The sequence below is a fragment of the Nesoenas mayeri genome (genome assembly GCF_963082525.1).
Source record: "Nesoenas mayeri genome assembly, chromosome: 25".
NCBI classification, from domain to species: Eukaryota; Metazoa; Chordata; class Aves; order Columbiformes; family Columbidae; genus Nesoenas; species Nesoenas mayeri.
In genome coordinates, this window is record NC_137549.1 from 3,021,048 (window position 1) to 3,039,998 (window position 18,951).

Genomic DNA, 18,951 nt, shown 5'->3' on the forward strand with positions numbered 1-18,951 from the left:
ATCATTTGATGTATGGTGGAGTGCTGAGAATCGGAGTCTGAAGGGCACAGCCCGCTGCTGTTGGCGAGGTTTGGGACGGGGGGCAGATCCACTCACAAAACACAAGCTCAGGGCCACGGAGCCGCGTGGGGACGGTCACAAACCCACACAAAGCAGCTCCCCTGCTCCCCACAGCCCCCAGGGCTCGAGGGCAGCGCTGCTCCTCAGCCGCTTCAACGGCATTTGTCACAGTTAAGTAGCGGGAGCAGCCGGCACCTCTGTGAACAGGATTCGGATGAGCTCAGCGCCAGGCAGTCCCGCTTCTCCCCTGCATCCTGGTTTCAAAAAAGCTACACGCTCCGGTGTGCACAAATACACAAACATCCACACGCCAACCTGGGACGTGAAAATAACTCCAACGTTAAATGCTGGAGACCTCAGAGCGTCCCTAGATACAGTGGCCAAGGGCCCTGACAAGCGCTTTTACTGTAACACGAAATACTTATAGGGCTCATCTCCGGATGCCAAGAACCAGCGCGCTGCTGTTTGTTTTAATTGCTATTCCACACCGATTTGGCTCTTGACATGAGGTTTGTCAAGCTGAGAGTCTCTGGGTCAGCGTTTAGGTCAGGCCTAGGAGGAGGAGAGCGGCGGTGGGAAGAAAGCTTGAAGTGCAGCTAGAGATTGAATGGAGAGCGATTCGAGCTCCGGGTCCGGCCGGGTTTCACACACAGCCACCCAAAGAGCGATATTTTACATGTGGAAAATGCGGTGAAGAGATTCCTTCCATTTTGCTATTCAACCCATTCAAAGGACTGGAAAGAAACGAAAAACCGCCCTCTCTGGAAAGGAAAAATTGGGATGGGGCAGTCGAGTGTCTGTTTTATAGACACTGATGTAATGCTTCTAGTGATTTCTGGTTTCAAGAAGCACCTTCCCTGCGTTCCAGGGATGTTTGGTTTCCATGGCAGCTTTGTCAGCGCTGTTTTCCGAAGCCATGCGTACAGAGGTGCATGCTCCATGTGCATGTGCAGCATCTCCCGGCAGCCACACACCAGCAGCCACACACAAACACGCATGTTCAATGGGCAAAATACTCTCCGGAGCTTTTTTCAAACAAGGATACAGCTTGTTATTGCTAGAAGGAGATTTTAGAACTGGCGCTGGACATCTGTGATGCAAGTCAAACTGATCAATGCAGGGAAAGTGTTTCTGAGAAACAGATTTAAGTGCAGTTAGTTTGTTTAGTGCTGTTTGTTGGATAAGTATTTCACATAGGCATCCCAAACTGGGTTTAACATTAGTTAGAAACTGATCTGTAAGTTGTAAAGTCAATTGGTTTTGCTGCTTCTCACGGATGCAGAATGTGACCCAGTTTGTGTTCTGTGAGTGGCATTTTCGGTGCATTATTCTTTCCAATGAGGTACCAATCGACATCACTAAGGTTCCCCACCACCACCGCTCGGTTCAATCGAGAGCTGGGCTCCACCGGGTGAGAGATGCTTTTGAAAGGGACAGATTTTACAGACCTGATCAGAAGAGACACTGGGAGATCCAGGGTTGACTTTTGCAACACCAGAATCCATCCTTAAAATGCGTTCCCAGGACGCTGCTAGTGAGAGAAGTCTGAGGACCAACCAACCAGTCCGTGCTGAGCAAACCCACCGGTGCCGCTTTTTTAAGCCCCTTCCAGATTAACTCAGGGAGAAAAATGGTGGAGGAGGAGCGAGGTGGGGAAAGGAGGACGTGCTAGACAAGAACCCGTCACTTCAAACCCCGATTCACATTAAACCAACTCAAAGAGAAACAGATTTGCTACCTTAAAGAAGAAATCAATCGAGAAAGGAAACGAAAAGAAAAGTGAAGTGACTGGTTGAAAGCACCAAACAAAACCAAATGGTATTAAACATTTTGACACTCAGCAAGCTGCTGCTCCAAATGAGGTGAGAAGGCGGACATTATTGGCCATTTTGGTGAGACAGGACTCATTCCGTCTTGCTCCAAAATGAGGAGGGGGTAGGGGAAAGGGTGCCAAAATAATGTGCAGCCTCTACGTTAGTAGTGAAGCTTAGATTACACCTGTCCTGCCCTCCCAAAAGGTGCTGGGTCCTGCCCTGCGCCCCTCCCTGGCCGTTCCAATCTGGTGGTTCCGCTGGGGTTTGGATTCCCAACCTCCGTCCCCCCGAGGACGAGACGCTGCCCTGCTCGTGCCCATCGCCTTCCTCATTTCCTCATGGTGAATCAAAATAGATCAATCCACAGATGGGTAAATAACGAATGAGACCAAGGCTTGCATTTGGGCTGGAGGAAATCCATTCCCTTCCCAATCAGTGTTACTTTTCCACTTTAAAAAAGACATTGGTTGAATGACAGGCTGGCTGAACATCTCTCCATTTTTTTTCGTGATTATTTGCTTTTTACACGATCGAATATGAAATAAACTGAACCCAATTGTTTTTCGAGCAGCTCTGTAACATTAACTGCAGACTTTGTCATTTGATTTGCGTTCTTTTAACTTGACAAGGTGTAATCTAATTTTTTTCCCCTAAAACAAAGAGAACAGCGATGCAAAAGGTGTAAGAGACACAGGCAGGCAGAGATTTCGAGATCAGTACAGCACAGTGTTCCTGCAAAGTGCCCTCTATAGAGAGATATACATAGATATACATATATATATATATACAGTTTTGATTTGTTTTTGTTTCTTTTTTTTTTTGGGGGGGTGGCTTTTGGTATCCATTCCCATTTCCTGATACCCTTGAGAAATCCTTCTGCAGAAACACAGCAAAGTTGGTTGTTCGCTTTGGTTGGTTTCGAACTCAAATTTCAGAGCTGAGGACACCCCACCCACGGACAGGGCGCCCCCACCCATGGGAACGCTCCCCTAAACTCACCCTAAACCCTCCCTGAACTTCAGCGCCTGGAAACCAGCTCAACAGGGGCCGCGGGGAGAACCAGCAGCGGTTCCGCCTCCCTCTTCTCCATTAAAGAGTTTATCAACGCTAGGCTAACAAGGTATTAAAATCCCTGCGTTTTAAACTATCGATGACTGTTTTGACCTGGCAGCTATTTGTTAAATCCGCAGCGCAAGTGAAATTAGTTCCTTCTCACCTCTAAATGGCATTGAAAGCGAAAAGCTTGGCAACCGCTCCGCTCGGCTATTGAGGGACGGGCTGAGCGACCAGCAGCCGTGGTTTGATGGTCAGATTACACACGAGCCAATGTTAACCCAGGAGCAGGCTGCAGGCTAAATTATTGCTTAAATTAGTCCCATTTTAGTGTATTTTGAAGCTTTCCCTCCTGAAGGTCCTAGGCACGTTATTTCTGCGTTTTCTACGGGTTTTATTTTAATTGATTTCAACTAGTTTTGCTGTTCTGTGTTTAACCCTGGCTTGTTTCACCTCCATTCTCTCCATGAGCTGAGGTTTTCCAGAGAGCCTTGAAAATAAACCCAGCGTATTTGAAGCGTTCTCAGCAGGATCTGGGCTGCGGAACCTGATTCTGGGTGACTAAGCTGCACTTGACTCCAGCAGAAAAGGCCTAAGCAGGAACAGCGGTGCCGGTTGTTAAATACCTGCTGAACCATTTAAAACTCCCTGGGCTTGAAAAGAGCAAAGCAACAAGAAGCTCGAGTGGAGGGGGAAAAGAACCATAAGGATTATCCCTGCAGCACCACGACTGCTGCCTTTCGGTATTGCTGACAGGGCACCACGGTGTGAATGAAAAAGGGGAAATGTTTAATTGTGGTAAATTGGAGGACGACGCGTCCTGTGCTGGCAGCAGCAGCTCCGTGTGCTCGGGGGTGTGAAAGCTCAGCCCACACAGCTCTGGGGTTTCTACAACACCACGGAGGAGCAGAAAGAGACCTTGGCCCGTCCATACAGCCTGAGCCAAGCAGCTGCTGTTCGGATCAAAACGGAGCCATCCGGGGGAAGCCTGAAGCTTTGCAAACTGAGAGAGCTCCAAAGTGCTGCGTTTCAAGGGGGCAAAGCAGCTGCGGCTGTAGATCCTGGACAGACAGACGTGTGTCCTCTCTGGGGCAAAACCTGGATGAGTTGACTCGCTGACGCTTGGAGAAAAACACCATCAGGTGTGAGCGATTCCGCCTGGTTTTATCCACCAAAGCGGAGCGTCTCAGCCCTTCTGGGCAAGATTCAAAGGTTAAAAGTGTTTCCCTTCTGCCATGGTTAAAGAAGGACACACAGCTCTCTGCTCAGGTGCCACACACAGAAATTTGCTTTCTGATAAAAACAAAAGATGTGGGCTGGATGTGAGGAAGGAATTGTTGCCCTGAGGGTGGTGAGAGCCTGGCCCAGGTTGGCCAGAGAGGTGGTGGATGAACCATCCCTGAGACATCCCAGGCCAGGCTGGACGGGGCTCTGAGCACCCTGAGCTGGTGAAGATGTCCCTGTCATGGCAGGGGGGGCACTGGGGCAGCTTTAAGGTCCCTCCAACCCAAATCATTCTCTGAGAGCTGCCAGGCTCCCAAACCAGCATCCCCCGTGCCAGGAGACGCACGAAGCTCCAGCCACCAGCACCGGGACACACGGCTCCAATACACACGGCTTCGCATCTGTCCTGCCCGCAATCACTACGGGCCACAAGTTTGACACTATTTGTGTCCCTAAGGATGCAGAGAAGCATCCAACGAGACTTCTGAAAGCCAGGTGAGGTTATAGCTCCCATAAAAAACCAACATCCCCATCACGAGGTGCTGACTTGCCCACTGAACTGTGTCTTTCTCTTCACTGACTACAAGTGAAACTTGGATGAGAAACGTGTTTCATCCACCCTGTGCTGGCAGCACAATTCACCTTGCTACCTCTGATCCGCTTTTGTGGGGCTCCAGAGAAGATGCTCCCGCATTTTGACCTTGGAAATCCCCTGTTAGCAGATTCTTTGTTATTTTGGACCATGGCATGATCTGATCTGTAATAATCCACAATACACCCTTAGCCAATAATGTCAAGACCATGCCCGTAACTTCTAGCAAACCATACGAGCTCTTTCAGACAAGTCTCTATTTCCTCGCCCAGTGTCATTCCAGCCTATCGTGACTACACCCAATTTAGCTCTAGTTTACTGTTGTTGATATTATTATTATTTTTATTGGTTCTTAAGAAAGAATTTAACCTTAAAACCTCAGATCACAAGAGGTTCTAGCAGCAGCAGCGCCCTTTGGACGTGTTAGAAATCCTTTATGCAAGATAAAATAAACAAATAAAACCTCATGGCGTATAAATCCCTTTTTAATTGCACCTAAACCCTGAAACTCCAACTCCTATTCATGAAGGAAAACCCTGTAATTAGTACTGATTATCACCTTTTAGTCCTAGGCAGGAGGGAGGTGGGATGGGAACAGCTCATTTCAAATACTATTCCTTCTCTCTTGCTCTTTTTAAATAGAAGAAGCCTTTTTAATTTTGGAACTGGGGGATGTTTTTTGACTCTTGTTGGCATCAGAGTCGGAAGAGCCACAGCTGGCTGCTTCACAAAGGCGTTCAGACAGTGCAGCATTTCGGAGTGGTACCCTTGTGTCTATGGGGAGAGGGGAGAGACTTGAAAGGGGGAAGGGGAAATACCAGCACTGAGGGTCCGAGCACTGAAATCTCAGCATTTTAAGAAAAAGAGAAAGACAGACAGAGAGAAAGAGAGAAATAGAGGAAAGAGAGAGACAGATACTGTGTCAATACTGCACTGGATTTCTCAAAAATCACACAGCTTTAATACCTGTACACTAGGAAAGCCGCTCCTTTGGTAATTATCGAGTAGTGAGGACTGACGGGCAGAGGGAAACGCATGAACAGAGGAGGGGAGGGCACTGCATTCTGCAAAGGGCAAAAGCACCAAGCGCAACGGTCCGACCACACTGCAAAACCCCACCTGTTCACCTCCCGTGCGGGACAAACACGCGGGAGGCAACAGAAGCTTAACCGGGGATAAACGGGGCGATGAGAAGAGGGAAAAGAGGCATTTTCAGCTGGATTGCAACGCGTCAGGTTTCTCGTTGCTGTTAACAACGGAGAAGCAGCTGCCAGATGTGTGCCAGCAGCCTCTTCCGTGTCCACCACCGCTGCATGGCTTTTCAGGCTCCTTCAGAAAGGAGGGTTCTGCCTTCTCTGGCTGGTTTTTGAGGTGCCCAGGCAACAACGGTTCAAAAATAGGGAAAAAAGAGGGTAAAAAGGGGTAAGGTGGAGCCAGCAGAAGGCGGCTGGTTGCCTGCCCTTTGTTTGTGAGGACGAGGCACCCCCCTTGTTAGCCAAGCTGCTAATGAGCCCGGCCCTGCCCGAGGACAGGCCGGGCCTTCCACGCACACGCGGTGCTGGAGCAGAGACAACGGGGTGCGATTCGGTACCGTGGGAGACGCTTCGTGCCTCTGCCCAGCGGGGCTGAGCGCGGATCAGGTTGGGTGCTACTGGGGAAAATGGGCCGTTACTGGTGAGCACGGGGGAGCCCTTCGGAGCAGGGATCAGGGTCTTTCTTTGCGTGCAGGATGTGGAACAAGAGCCACACCTCCAAGAAATAAAGCGATAACGTGATCCAGGGTCTGCTCGAACTCTCGGAGCGCTTACCCTGGTTTCTTACCATCTTTTCCGCTTCCCACGTCCCCCCCTCCGCCCCCTAAAAAACAGGTTTGTGTCCCAAATAGCAGGGCTTCCATGGACAGGCGTTAGAGCTGTGTGACTCCTTTGCTCCTGGAGGGATCGAGGAGTTCAGTTGCCACCGGGTGGGCAGGAACACTGGCTTCTCACAATGCGTTGGAATAAACTACAGCACAGCATAACCAATCCAACAGAAACGGGAACTCAAGAGAAAGCAAAAAACCCAACAGAACAGAAGAGTTTCCAAAAAGAAGACTAAATCCACTTCAAATCAATCAGAATCGTCAAAGGAAAATAAATACAGAGTAATATACATAGGAAAAATAATTTGTAATTAATTTAAAAAGTGGCATGCAAAGAAGATTGTTACATTCTCCTATCATGCATCAGGCCCAATGTCCAAACGGCAAGGTAACCATGACGACAAAGAAGTGCAAGAACTCAGCAACATTACCAAAGGATGCATAGAGAGGCCCACAATGCAACTCAACTCATCTCTGCGAGACCCGGGAACAGGCGGGTCTCGCTCATTTAAAGATTTCTTGCTTTTTCTCTTTATTTTTTATTTTTTAATAATTTTATTGTTTTTAATGTTTTTTTTTTTTTCTCTTAAGAATGTAAAAATGTGGGTAAAGAAAGTAAAAAAGAAAAAAACCACACCAACCTTCTCGTAGCTCTGAGGGATGTTAAGGGGGTTTGATGCGGAACACAATGACATGAGGAGAAGAGAAAAATAGGGGAAACACAGAGAGAGTAAAAAAAGGCCTTCTCAAGGCTGTCAGCTGCAAATTGATTGATTTTTTTTTTCTCTTAACCAAAATCAAAAGAAAGGAAAAGAAATGAAGATAGTAACGACCCTCTTTTCTGCCTTCCTCGCTTTCCCCCTCCCATCCAGGTACCTTCTGAGAACAACCAGGCTCTGTAACGAGGTCAGACCGTGAGCAATCCTAATTCCGAACCAGCACCCGAGAGGTGCCGACCCCGGAACGGAGTCCTCACTGCTTTAATCCAGCTGCTCTTTGGAGAAGGGGGAGCGGAGCCCGTCCCGGGCACAGAACCCCGAGCCGGCGGTTGGAATCCGCCCCCCCGGCCCGCGCCCCCCAGCCCCGCACCCGGCCCTGCCGCCGCTACCTCCGCATGGGACCGAGCGGGGAGGAAGGAACCGTTAGGAGAAGGAAATAAAACCAAAAAGCAAAGCAAAACCAAACCAAACCATTTCCTTGCAATGTTCAAACTTACACCTCCTATCCCAGGTGTTCTATAGAGACAAGCATGTTATGGGAGAAACAAGTCAATTGGAAACACAGGAGTGTTGGAGACTCTTTGAAAACAAAAAACGGGAAGAAAAATGTGCATGAGCTTCCCCTCCCGCCAAAGCAAATCCATTTGTTACCTTTCCACGATATTAACACACAAGAAACGAGGAATTAAACAGCATGAAAACCCCCAGAGCCCAGGCCGAGCCTGCTCGCACCGTGGGTTCTGCGCTCCGGGCCGGGCTTTGCAGGCCGGGCCCAGGGACACACGGACTGACGGGGACAGAAAGGGCGACATCCACATTACAGCCACCTGGAGCCGACCCGGATCCAGGTGCGGAGACAAGCGACTCCACGTTACAACCTTTGTCTCCTGTTAGTTTCCCAGTGGCCAGAAAGGTAGAGGAAATTTATAAATAAAATAATAAGGCAAAAAACTCCCCACATTTTTGTCCTGTTTCCCAATCCATTCCAGCTAAGCTGTCTGCGAAGGATTTAGCCCCGAGTGAGTATCAGATCCAGATTTGCATTCCCAAAAGAAGAATTTCGGGGCCCAGGCGACAGGGCAAATTTCAAACGCAATTTTCCAGCTGGCCACAAAAGGCTATTTAAAAATTTAGCTTGGAAACATTCAATTATTAAAAGCCTTCTCTCCATGTGCATGTGATTTAGTGAGCGTGAGACACGAGAGAGAGAGAAAGAGAGAGAGAAAGGGGTGCACACAGGAGCATGGCTCTGCTTTCAGTGCAGAGTTAACGTGAGTGGAGGTGGGAGGCGCTTCCTCTGCCGATGGGATGGAAATGGGAACAGTTTGCTGGGATGTAACTTGTTCTTTTTGCCGCCCAATGGTGTTTTGTTTTGTTTTAAAGTGAGAAGGACCAGCCCTGCTCCCTCATTACCAAAAGGGTTTTGCTGTGGAAAGACGTTAAACCAAAGCTACACACGAAATATTACAGGTCAGAGAGATTAAAATAAGCTAGTGGAACATCGAGGGGGCATCAAGCAGAAGCCGATCCCCCTGTCATCTGTTCTGCGGGTGAAGGGATCTGCCGCTGCAGCAGAGACGGCTGCTGGCGTCTCCAGCTTTGTGAACCTGTGCCCAAGGAACTGGTGACAAATTACTGCTGGCAAAGGGCGAACCAGCTGGGACTTTGGGGAGAAGCGAGAATGAACCCTCCTGCTGCGATCTGCTGAGACCCAGGGGACGCACGGCTCTGCGGACGGGCTGAGAGGGTCCTCCCCTCCTCTCGCACCCACACCAGTAGAACCGACACCTTCCCGCTGCCGGGGAGCGGGATCCTTTGGGAGAAAAGGGCTTTTTGCAGCCAACGCTGTTTGTTCCCCTCTGTGCTCTGCAGGCTGATGGCTGCCAGCGACTTGGGGACACTATTCTGGGTCACGCTTGACTTCGCCGTGAGCAACGCAGCCTCGTATCGCTGCTCTGCAACAGCGGCGTGGCAGCCGGAGCCAGCGGCAGCAAGGGCGCACCAGGACCCCCTGCAGGGATCCGATGATTAACAGCGGTGCTACCCCTGCGCTCAGGGCCACGATGGGATGGAGCAACTGGGGACACTGAATCCAGGGGGTTTGGCAGCGGTGTGAGCCGACGCGCTCCCTACCTCTCACGTAAAGGTTAGCGGGCGAGGAGTAGCGCACGCCCGCGCTGTTGCTGGCGACGCATTCGTACTTCCCCTGGTCCGTCTCTTCACTGCTCTCGATCTGCAGGCCACCTGGGAGGAGAGAAGAAGACCGCAGCAAAGACACCATCATCACCATTTTGTTGGGTGTTTAAGAGAGAGTAATAGCAGCTTTTTCCCCTCGTCAGGCCAATAGACACTGGGACAGTCCCCGGGGGTTTGGGGTGATGAGCCCTGAGCCCCCTGCACACACCAGCTCAGGTCTGCGCTCAGCGTGAGGCTGGACACGCACCCAACAGGGAGGGACAATTTAATACCCCCCTCTACACCAAGTGTTACTCTCTGTACTGAAACAACCAGCAGAAGTATCAACTGTTGTGGTTTCTGCAATGCAGGCATTCTGCACCAGAACTCATGAAATCAACAGCAATAATCCCTGTTCCTGTGATCCCTAGAAATCCATCAGACGCAGCTTTCCCTCGCTCCAGTTGAAGCGGTGACCAACGCTTTGTCACCTACTGCCGAGGGTCCCTGGGGCATTTTTATCACCGCTGCCTTCCCTTTGTGCCTAAACACCTGATTCACTACGGTGCGAAAAGCACCTTACTGGTAGTGAATATTCCCAAGGGAAAACCCTGTAAATACTGCACTGAACCTTCCAAATTGCCCGTGTGGTTTACACTGGCTGGGCCAAAAGGATTAAGGTCTTTCTTAAACCTGTACACTACTGCAGTTTATAGGAACATACCCAGAGCCCATGCTAAACGCTCCTGTAAGCAAACATGCAGAGATATGCCGCATGTAACTACATGGAAGAAAATTGCCTCATTTACCTCAGAAGGCTTCATCTCTGCAAAACTCCAGGTAAAATATATACTATATAAATAATTCAACAGGCTATCAAATGTTTTATGTATTAGGAGTACATGGTTATACTACAGATATGGACAGAGCTCACATGTGGTAAGACTCTTTAGCTCCCATCTCTGGAAAAAAAAAACCCACCTAAATATGAAAACCAAACAATTTCAGCTCGGCGTAATATTATTGATAAAATCTGAAGGGAGAAAAGTGCAAATGATCTCATGGCTGGTTGCAGAGACGGCCTCCTCGGGAAGGAAAACCCGCTGTGTTCGCATGAGGACAGGAGCTCGTGTTCCTCTGTGAGATGTGAGAGCACCCACGGCAGGGCTGGGGGTGAGAGCGGCTCTCGCAGCATCCGGGAGCTCCCAAAGGCACAGCAGAGACAACCAAAAACCCCAACGCGAGCTGCTAAACCCAACTCAACTCATTCCTAAAGAATCTGTGGGTATTTCAGCATAACGGGGGTTACAAAGCAAACAGACTGCGTGTTTCATACTGAATGATGGCTCGAGAGCGCTGCCATGGGAAGGCTCCGCTTTGGTGGGGAGCTGGCCATGGAGTTCTCCTACAAATTGCTGTTTGTTTGGATAAATCTGTGGGTTGCTTCCACTGGTTCCAGACTGGGTTTTGTGCAGCTCGTGCGCATTGCTTGTCCGAGCGTATCCAAGGGGAGACGAAGCCGCACAGCAGAGCAGGGACAGGACCGTGAGCTGCAGGGGAATCGGGACTCAGCCCTTTCATCCAGACCACAGCAGCTCTGCTGGCGAACGCAGCGCTGGAAATTACACTGCGGAGAGGGCAATGAGTTTTCAGCACTTGTCAGGAGCCAATAGAGATGACGTGTGAAAAGCAGATCTCACCTACAGCATCTCCTGTTGCTTTTAGCAGCAAAGAATTATGGGCTTTTAAATTTGGCAGCGTAGAGAAAAACCAAAGCAGGGTCTCCCAAGGGCGCACACCCAGTTCCTGGTGATTTGCAATGACAGCTTGAGGTGTAGTATCTTTCTGGCTCCATAAAGGGACAGTGCAGAAGCTACTTACCATGGGTATGTTTCCCAGAAAAACCTAAGGGTAAGAGAGTGAGGAGGAAGGGGGAAAAAAAGCTCTGAATCCAAACACATGAGTACGCTGAGAAGGTAAATGCTGAAGATCTGACTGAGCAGAGGGCTGGAAAACTTTCACCACCATCATAGCTCAGGAGCACTTTGCACCAGTCAAGAGAAGGTCCTAAGTATTTACCAAGGTTTGTTAGCATTTAATACAATGCTCAAGATAAACTTCAGTCCGTCACAGTCCTGGAGAGATTAGCTCTTAAAACTCTGCCATAAATCTGAGGCAGCACAGCCCAAGACGTTATTAGAATAACAGTATCAGTATTACCAAGTGCACCCAGCAAACAAAAAAGGACACTATAACCATATATACAATAAAGACAGGTATAAAAAAGAAATATCCAGAGGTGAAGCAGGACAAGGAAACATAACAACAACAACAAGAATCTGTATAGAGCACAGGTCAATGAAACGGGATCTGAGTGAGGTGTTTGGAGAGTGGGTGAGTGAGTGGGCTGGGATGTCTTACCTCGGATCGGTGTACCTTCTGCAAAGAAAACAAAGAAAATGAGTGAAAAGGCTGTAAAACCCCAAACACCTGCACTGCCCGTGGGAAAAGGACCTGAGTCAAGGAAGACAGTTCCCAGTAGGAAACTTCCTGCTCTCCCTCATCTTCAGTGACGGGGACAGACTGAAGGGGGTTCAGGGTGCTCAGGTGGGGATGTCCTTTTGAAAGCACTCCAATCCCATGGCACTTGGCTTGAAAAAGCTGAAGACTGGCTCCATTTTGTTGCTAAGAATTCAAAGAAGGTCTCCAAGCTCTCAGCTAACATTACTGTTTGCTACTTGCAGAGCACACGATGAACCTGCATTTATCTTCATCGCTCCAGGGGAAAAGGGCTGGCACTATGGCTGTGTCTGCAGGTAAGGGACAGGCAGGTACCTGGCACCACATTACGAGCTGCAGGTTTGATCCCACCTTTGCTAGCGAATTCCTGGTTCCAAATTGGAGTTACTGGCACCGGTGTGCGAGGAACTCATCGCATGTCCTTGTCAGGGCTCTCCCAGATGTTCTGAAGGTCATGCTAACGGATAAGTGAAGGGCCACCTCACACAACGGGGGCAGGAGGGGGTTCTATGGAGAGAGCAGAGTTGTGCTACACTCGCCTGGTGACTGCATCTCCCTCGGGTTTTTACTGCAACCCCTCCAGCTGTGGATGGCACCTAACGCGAGTCTCTGCCCCGGCAGGGCTCACGGAGCACAGGAAGGGACATTGTGCCTGCTGAACCATCAATGGTAAAATCACTGTCCCCCCATTTGACCTCCTGAGGTTGCAACCATCTTCCTTTGAGAACACGGCAGGTCCTTTTGCTCACAGTGGCATTCAAACTTGTCACACAGTTTATAAAGAAGGGGGTTTAGTTGGTTGGTTTTTACCCCAATCCTGAGAACAGGGCAGATTCCGCAATTACAAGTATCGCCTCTTAGTAGGGAGAAACGCAAGTGCTTGTTGGCATCGTTAACAACGTCGGCATCCTGCAGCACCTCATTACATGCTGAATATCAGCCCTACAGTCTCTCCTCTTCCCCAGTGAGGTACGGCAGCATTACTACCCTCACTTTACAGATGGGGAAACTGAGGTAGAGCTGAAGCAACTTGCCCAAGGTCACAGAGGGAAGCTTGTGGCAGAGGCGAGAATGGGAGTCCGAGCCTCCCGTGTGCCAATCTTCTGCCTTTGCCACCAGAAAACACCTTCCCTCCTCATCCTCCAGCCCTGCTCATCCTTGTGCTGCGGTTCAGTCCTCCATTTTCAGGATAGAAGGTAAAAAGTATGGATACTGATTACAGTTCACCTTTATTTTTCAAAGGAGACGAGGGAAGAGAGGTATTATAGTGTTAGGATATTAGATTCTAGTTATACTCAGCTTCTAGTTAAGAGGTTAGGTTATTTGCTAGAGAAAAGTTAGCATCTAGTTAGGGTTAGGAACTAGCTAAGGTTAATAAAGCAGGTTGGTTAGCTGTCAGGACAAAGGTTGGAGAGACAGCGCTTGAAAGAGAAAGAGGTGGGGGGAGCGCGTAGTGGGGCAGATCTCCACGCGGGAGACGGCAGGAAGGTTTTAAAAAGCGCGCGAGAGAAAGAGAAAGCAGCAAAGGGTTATACTCCAATTCAGTGGAAATAAAAACAGCCTCTGATACATCCTTCTGTCTAAAAACTGGAGTGAAAATCTGCCATCTGTGGCACAAATCTGGCAGCAGGCTAATGGGAAGAGGGTAAAAGAGGGGAGGAGACCCCAGCATCACCCACCGCTATGAAGCTGCTTTGGCCTTGGCTGAGCCTGGTCATTTCCTGCAAAGGTTCACTCTAATTGACAGAAACACGCTGAAGTTAGAGCTCTGTCAGCACAGATACAGCAGCTGTGGTTACTTTCTTGGGTTATTGTAGGTTAGTTATTCCCTGTTCCCTCTAAGCACCAGCGTTGCCCCTGGAAAGAGCAGCTTTCAGAGACAAACTGTGCTCTGGGAGGGCAAAATAAGCCAAGAAACGCCACCTCGCTCCTCCCAATTCTAACTCTGGCACACGGGACACAGAGGTGAGGAGCAGAACACGTTCTGCAAGATGCCCCACACTGGGGATTGAGCAGACAGAATTTGAATCAAAATGAGCTCAAGTAACCCGCAAGGAAAGAGCAGCAGTTTGAATGGCAGCAGTGACACAGATGGTAGATTTTCACTATTGGAGTTTCACATCTAACCAGCTTCGTATTCAACATCAGGGCAGCAGGGTGGTGCTAGGAGAGGATAAGAAATTAATTAAATACTCTGAAGAAGTCTGACAGGTTCTGTAATGTTGCTAAGGGCTCGTGCCGGTGGAGGGGAGGCACCTGTGTTCAATACCTGCCTTGCCTGCTGTCCTAATGGTGCATGGGCCAATGCAAACGAAAGCACCAGCTCTGCAGAAAACTAAAGGAGGAAGAACTCACACCGGCTGCTGACTTTTGGAGTGAAAAGCTAGCTTTGCAAACTATCCATATTGCACTCCACACCCTCTTGGGATCTGGAGATCCACTTCTTTAGGGCAAAATTTGAGGCTATGTGTACCTGGATGGGCAGGATGATAAGGGACCAAAGTGGTGCCAGGCGGAATGCCACATCCAAGTGTCCCCCTGTGTCACCGGGGACGGGCTCTGCTCCTCCACTACCCCTTGTTCTGCCTCCCCACCCAGCAAACTGCCTCCGGATTCACCCAGCCTTGCAAACAGGGCGAGGAGGACAGTCACCATTGCCATGGCAATGACAGCAAACACGTCCCCACCTCCCGTCGGGCCACGTGCGAGCACACGTGTGCGCTGGGGAGAGCTCTGGCTCCCAAACAAGCCAGCAATCACCAAGGGTCTCCTGTAATTTTCAGATGCCGGATCCTGGCTGACAGCTGCAATTGCTACATCTCTACTAACAAAAGGGGACTTGGCAGAGGGAGCAGATGTGACGTGAGCTCTGCAGAGACGCTCGCGGCTCCCCGAGGGACACGGGCGATCTGGATGGGGTTGGTTCTGCCTTTGCTTAACCCTTTTGCGTAGCCACCGACCTGGGATTTACAGGTTTAATTGGAAACGGCCGCATCCCCACCTCTCCCTCCTGAAAACGCCAATAACCCTGTTAGATGTGAAACTCCAAGACCTCCTGCAGGTGTGAACACAATTATCACGGTTCCAGGGTACAAGCTATTGTGTCATTGGGGAATTCCAGGACAACTGTTGCTAAGTTACAAAAAAAATCTATCCAATGTTAGGAGCTTCATATTAGCTGTTATCTCTTTATACAGATAGATTAATTAAGATGATTATTACTCATTTTGTAGCCTGCAATACCCCTGCAAAAATTCATTATGAGGGCAGAATATCCCTATTGAAGGAGTTAGTAGAAGAAATGCATAGCATGCCTCTCAAGAAGCTGTTACAAAGGAATTAGTTTCAAGGGGAAGGGTTACAAATCTGGACATGAGCAGGTTTGGGGTTTTTCGGTGTGATTGGTTTTTTTAATTGAGCAAACTTACCAAAGGTCTCTGTGTGTTAAAAAAAAACAGTGAAAAAGAAAAACAAACAAAAAAAGGTTGTTATAGCCAGTTATTGAGAGAACAGAAGACAACAACAAGACACAAGAGGTTGGAGTGCTGGTGTGAGGTGAGGTGCCTGTGTCACCCCCCGGGTGGCACGGCCGAGCGCAGGTCACCGGCTCCATGTCCTGACACCACCGGCATCGCGGTTAACCCAAATATCTGCTTCTCTGACACCTCTAAGAGCGCTTAGACAAGCGGGGTCTCCAGGGCCGAGATGTTCATGTGTGTCAAAGGAAGTGGGAGCTCACACTGAGGTTCCTCCCGCTCTCCTTTGACCGACAATACAGTTTTTCAAGCCTCAAACTTTAGATTGCCAATTGCTTGGGAAGTTTATCTGGAGATGGAAAATATATATATATAATATATATAATGTATACTTCATACAGAAAACCCTCTATGCTTAATGACCTTTTTTCCCAATTATATTGAAGACCCTTAAAATAATGGGTCCATAGGACAATGTGAATATAACGACCATGGTCTTGGAGGTCCATTTCTATCGCCAGCAAAATATTTGATATAAATGAGAACCGAATGTGGATGCAGCTTCCCAATTTTGCAGAGCTCTGTGTATGACACTTCACTTGTACCTTTTAACGAGCTAATCTGCATGTCCACCACTAACTCATATATTGATATCAATTCAGTTCTTAACGCCCTTTGGAACAAAGCAGCACGACGACTTTATCTCCAAGAGAGAATCTGGGTGTCTGTCCTGTCTGTCCCACCAGGGAGCAAAGCCCAGGACTCTGGGACAACATAGTCGCTGTTTTCCCTGCTAAGCCTGTTAGTGCAAAGCAAAGTCGTGATTTAGTCCCAGGGTCGCTCCTCCTCCCTGCACTCCTGTTCACAGAGGGCTCGTTAGCTGGGTGTAATTGTTAATCCCCAAGAAGCTGGGCTGGAGTCATTCTGATGACCTGTGGGTGAAAGACACTGAAGCTCATTAGCAGTGTCCTGAAGCACCTAAAGCCCTAATGTGTGCTAGTGCCACACTTCTGGCAGCAAAGGTGGTTTTCTGGAAAGATAAATGTCTTAAATTAAGTTCTGACTTGAGCAGCACTCACACCACCAGCGTTCAAACAGGCGTCACCTTGTACATCACACTTGGGTTACAAATCCACACCTCAATCTGCTCTGCCTTGTCTTAAAACAAACTCCCCTCCCCTGACTAAAACACTAACGCAGTACAGATGACCCTAATGTTAATGTGTTTTGCATTCTCACAGGCTTTGGCATCACAGAACATGTGAGTTTTGAAAAGCCGCAGAAGCAGCTGAAACAGGGGGATCCAGAAGCCCTGGCTGTCCAGGAACCTGCGCTCCCTTTTGCACACCAACAGGTTTCTACCCCTAAGGACAACAGGGAGGCCTCAGGGCTTCAACAGTTCACTAATTCGGAGCAGCTGTAAATGAAATTAATTCTCAGCAGGTATCTTCTGATTTATCGGAAAGGCCAAGAGTTCACCCTGCCGCTCAGCAATGCGCTGCAATAAAAATGCAGCGCTCAGGTGGCTTCAAGGAAAACACCAGATCAAACCCAGTTAAAGAGCATAAAGGCATTCGAGCAAGATGATAAATGTATTAAAAATAATCTGCCCGTGCATTACTCACACTTCAGATCACGGTCACAGAGCACGATATAATTCTAGTTTACCTCTCATTATTTATGCTGAGTGATTGGGTTTTTCTTAATTTGCATTTGCCTCAGCTGTTATGATAAAATAGGGAGGTCAATCTCATCTGTGTTTGTGAGATTCGACAATCCATTCTAATTCAACAAAGCAGTTTAAGTATCTGCTTGTAAGTTTGCTTCACTGAATCAGGATGCGTTTATGCAGGTGTATAAAAGCCACACTGAACTGGAACTGCACTGAATCTTTTCCACTGGTGGCACAAAGAACTAAAAACCTTTATATAAAATCCTTGCCAAACAAGGCAAGAGAACAAAACAGGCGGTTCCGTTCTCTGATGCTCAGACACAGCATTTCAGTGTTCAGAACTGGTTTCTTCGGTCCAAAAAAGACCCCTGAAAATGCTCCATCTTGGCCAAATGAATGTTCTGAGTGGCCGAAGCGACGCTCACGCTCGCCCGGTCCAACTGCACAGACACGTTTGCTCTAGGCCGAGTCAAAGCAGCTGGTATTTGAAAAGGGTTATTCCTTGGCTTAGTTTTGTTAAAAGGTCAAGCTTCCGAAGCTTGTTTAATTTTTCAGCAATCAATGCAAGTGCTTTTTCAGTAGTATTTTAAAATAAATACACCTGTGCCCTCCTCGCACACATACACACATTCTCACACATACACACATTCTCACACAGCGAACTGGCACATTTTACCAGTGTAAAAACAGCTCCTGAAATGTGAATATTAAGAGATGTCACGTTGACACACAAGACACAAAACAACAAACATAAAACAAACAAAAGAGACAGATGGACAAGCAGATGGGGAAAGAGGGAGAAGTGAGAGGAGCCACAGAGCTGGGCTACATCTGTTCGTGGAGATCGCTCCATGGGCAGCACCAAGGGGTCACCTCAGGATGCCCAAAGTGCTCTCCAGCGATGGCTGCAGGGACTGGATGCAGAGAGATCCTCAAGAGCCGTTCTTCAGCGCCAGCTTTGAGAGGCTCGGTTCACACCAACAGGACCAAGGTTTGAGAGTAAGCGAACCGCAGACCCTATCCCAGGTGTGTGTGGCCTGAAAAGCCACGTCTGCCATAGCGGTTCTACTTCTCCTCACCCCGTTCTCGGTCTGAGGAGAAAATCCTCAGCCCTACCCAGTCCCCACTCTCCCTGAGCCGCAAGAGCACCGGTATCCAGCGAACTGCCCACAGTGTCTCCTGGATGGGAACCAGCTTCCCAATGAGATTCCCCTTATGGCAATCAGGCCAGGAGGATGGGCTGGAGGGGAAAACACTCCAACCACTCCCTCGGTAACAACCTGAGTCCCAAAACCAAAGAAAACTTAATGCCCCAATCCACACCAGTGGGGCCGTTGTCTATGAGTCCCCTCTTCTGCTTCAGAAACCTCTGAGCAGCCTCTTCACAGCTCCATCTAAGTCTTAATTCCTCCAATCTCCCGCACAGACCTTACCTGATCTCAGCTGTTTGATTCTCCCGTTGCTCGCGCTGGGGTCGACAGGCAGGAAATCTTTAAACCAAGTGATCTCCGGGTCGGGGTTCCCGCTGGCGGCGCAGAGCATCGTGGCTGTTCGGGTCCGCTCCACCACCTTCAGCTGCGGCCCCATATCGATGCTGGGGAAGCCGGGGGGTAACTGGTCCTCTGGTGGTGGAGAACAAAGAAAAAGTGGTTAAACAGGGAGCGGGGCAGCTGATGGGGCTGTTCGGTGGAATACACCGAATAAAACATCAGGGGGACTTGTTGCCCAGCGCTCTGTGCAATGCTATTTAAAACAAGGCTACGGTAAATGGTCCACAGATACTTT

The 18,951-nt window shown here is 49.0% G+C and overlaps 1 protein-coding gene across 6 annotated transcripts in view; it reads right to left on the reverse strand.

Annotated features, from left to right (window-relative positions):
* The window catches only part of PTPRS (protein tyrosine phosphatase receptor type S), a gene marked incomplete at both ends in the record, with an annotated part of 92,946 nt that overhangs the window by 47,150 nt on the left and 26,845 nt on the right, over nucleotides 1–18,951 (reverse strand). For 3 of the 6 annotated variants that reach the window (XM_080359305.1, XM_080359301.1, XM_080359300.1), the window contains 2 exons: nucleotides 9,457–9,567; nucleotides 18,600–18,788. In XM_080359305.1, coding sequence (XP_080215431.1) covers nucleotides 9,457–9,567; nucleotides 18,600–18,788 — 300 coding nt within the window. Of the gene's footprint in view, nucleotides 1–9,456; nucleotides 9,568–18,599; nucleotides 18,789–18,951 lie in introns of those variants that run through there. The other 3 variants (XM_080359302.1, XM_080359304.1, XM_080359303.1) reach the window with 1 other exon arrangement.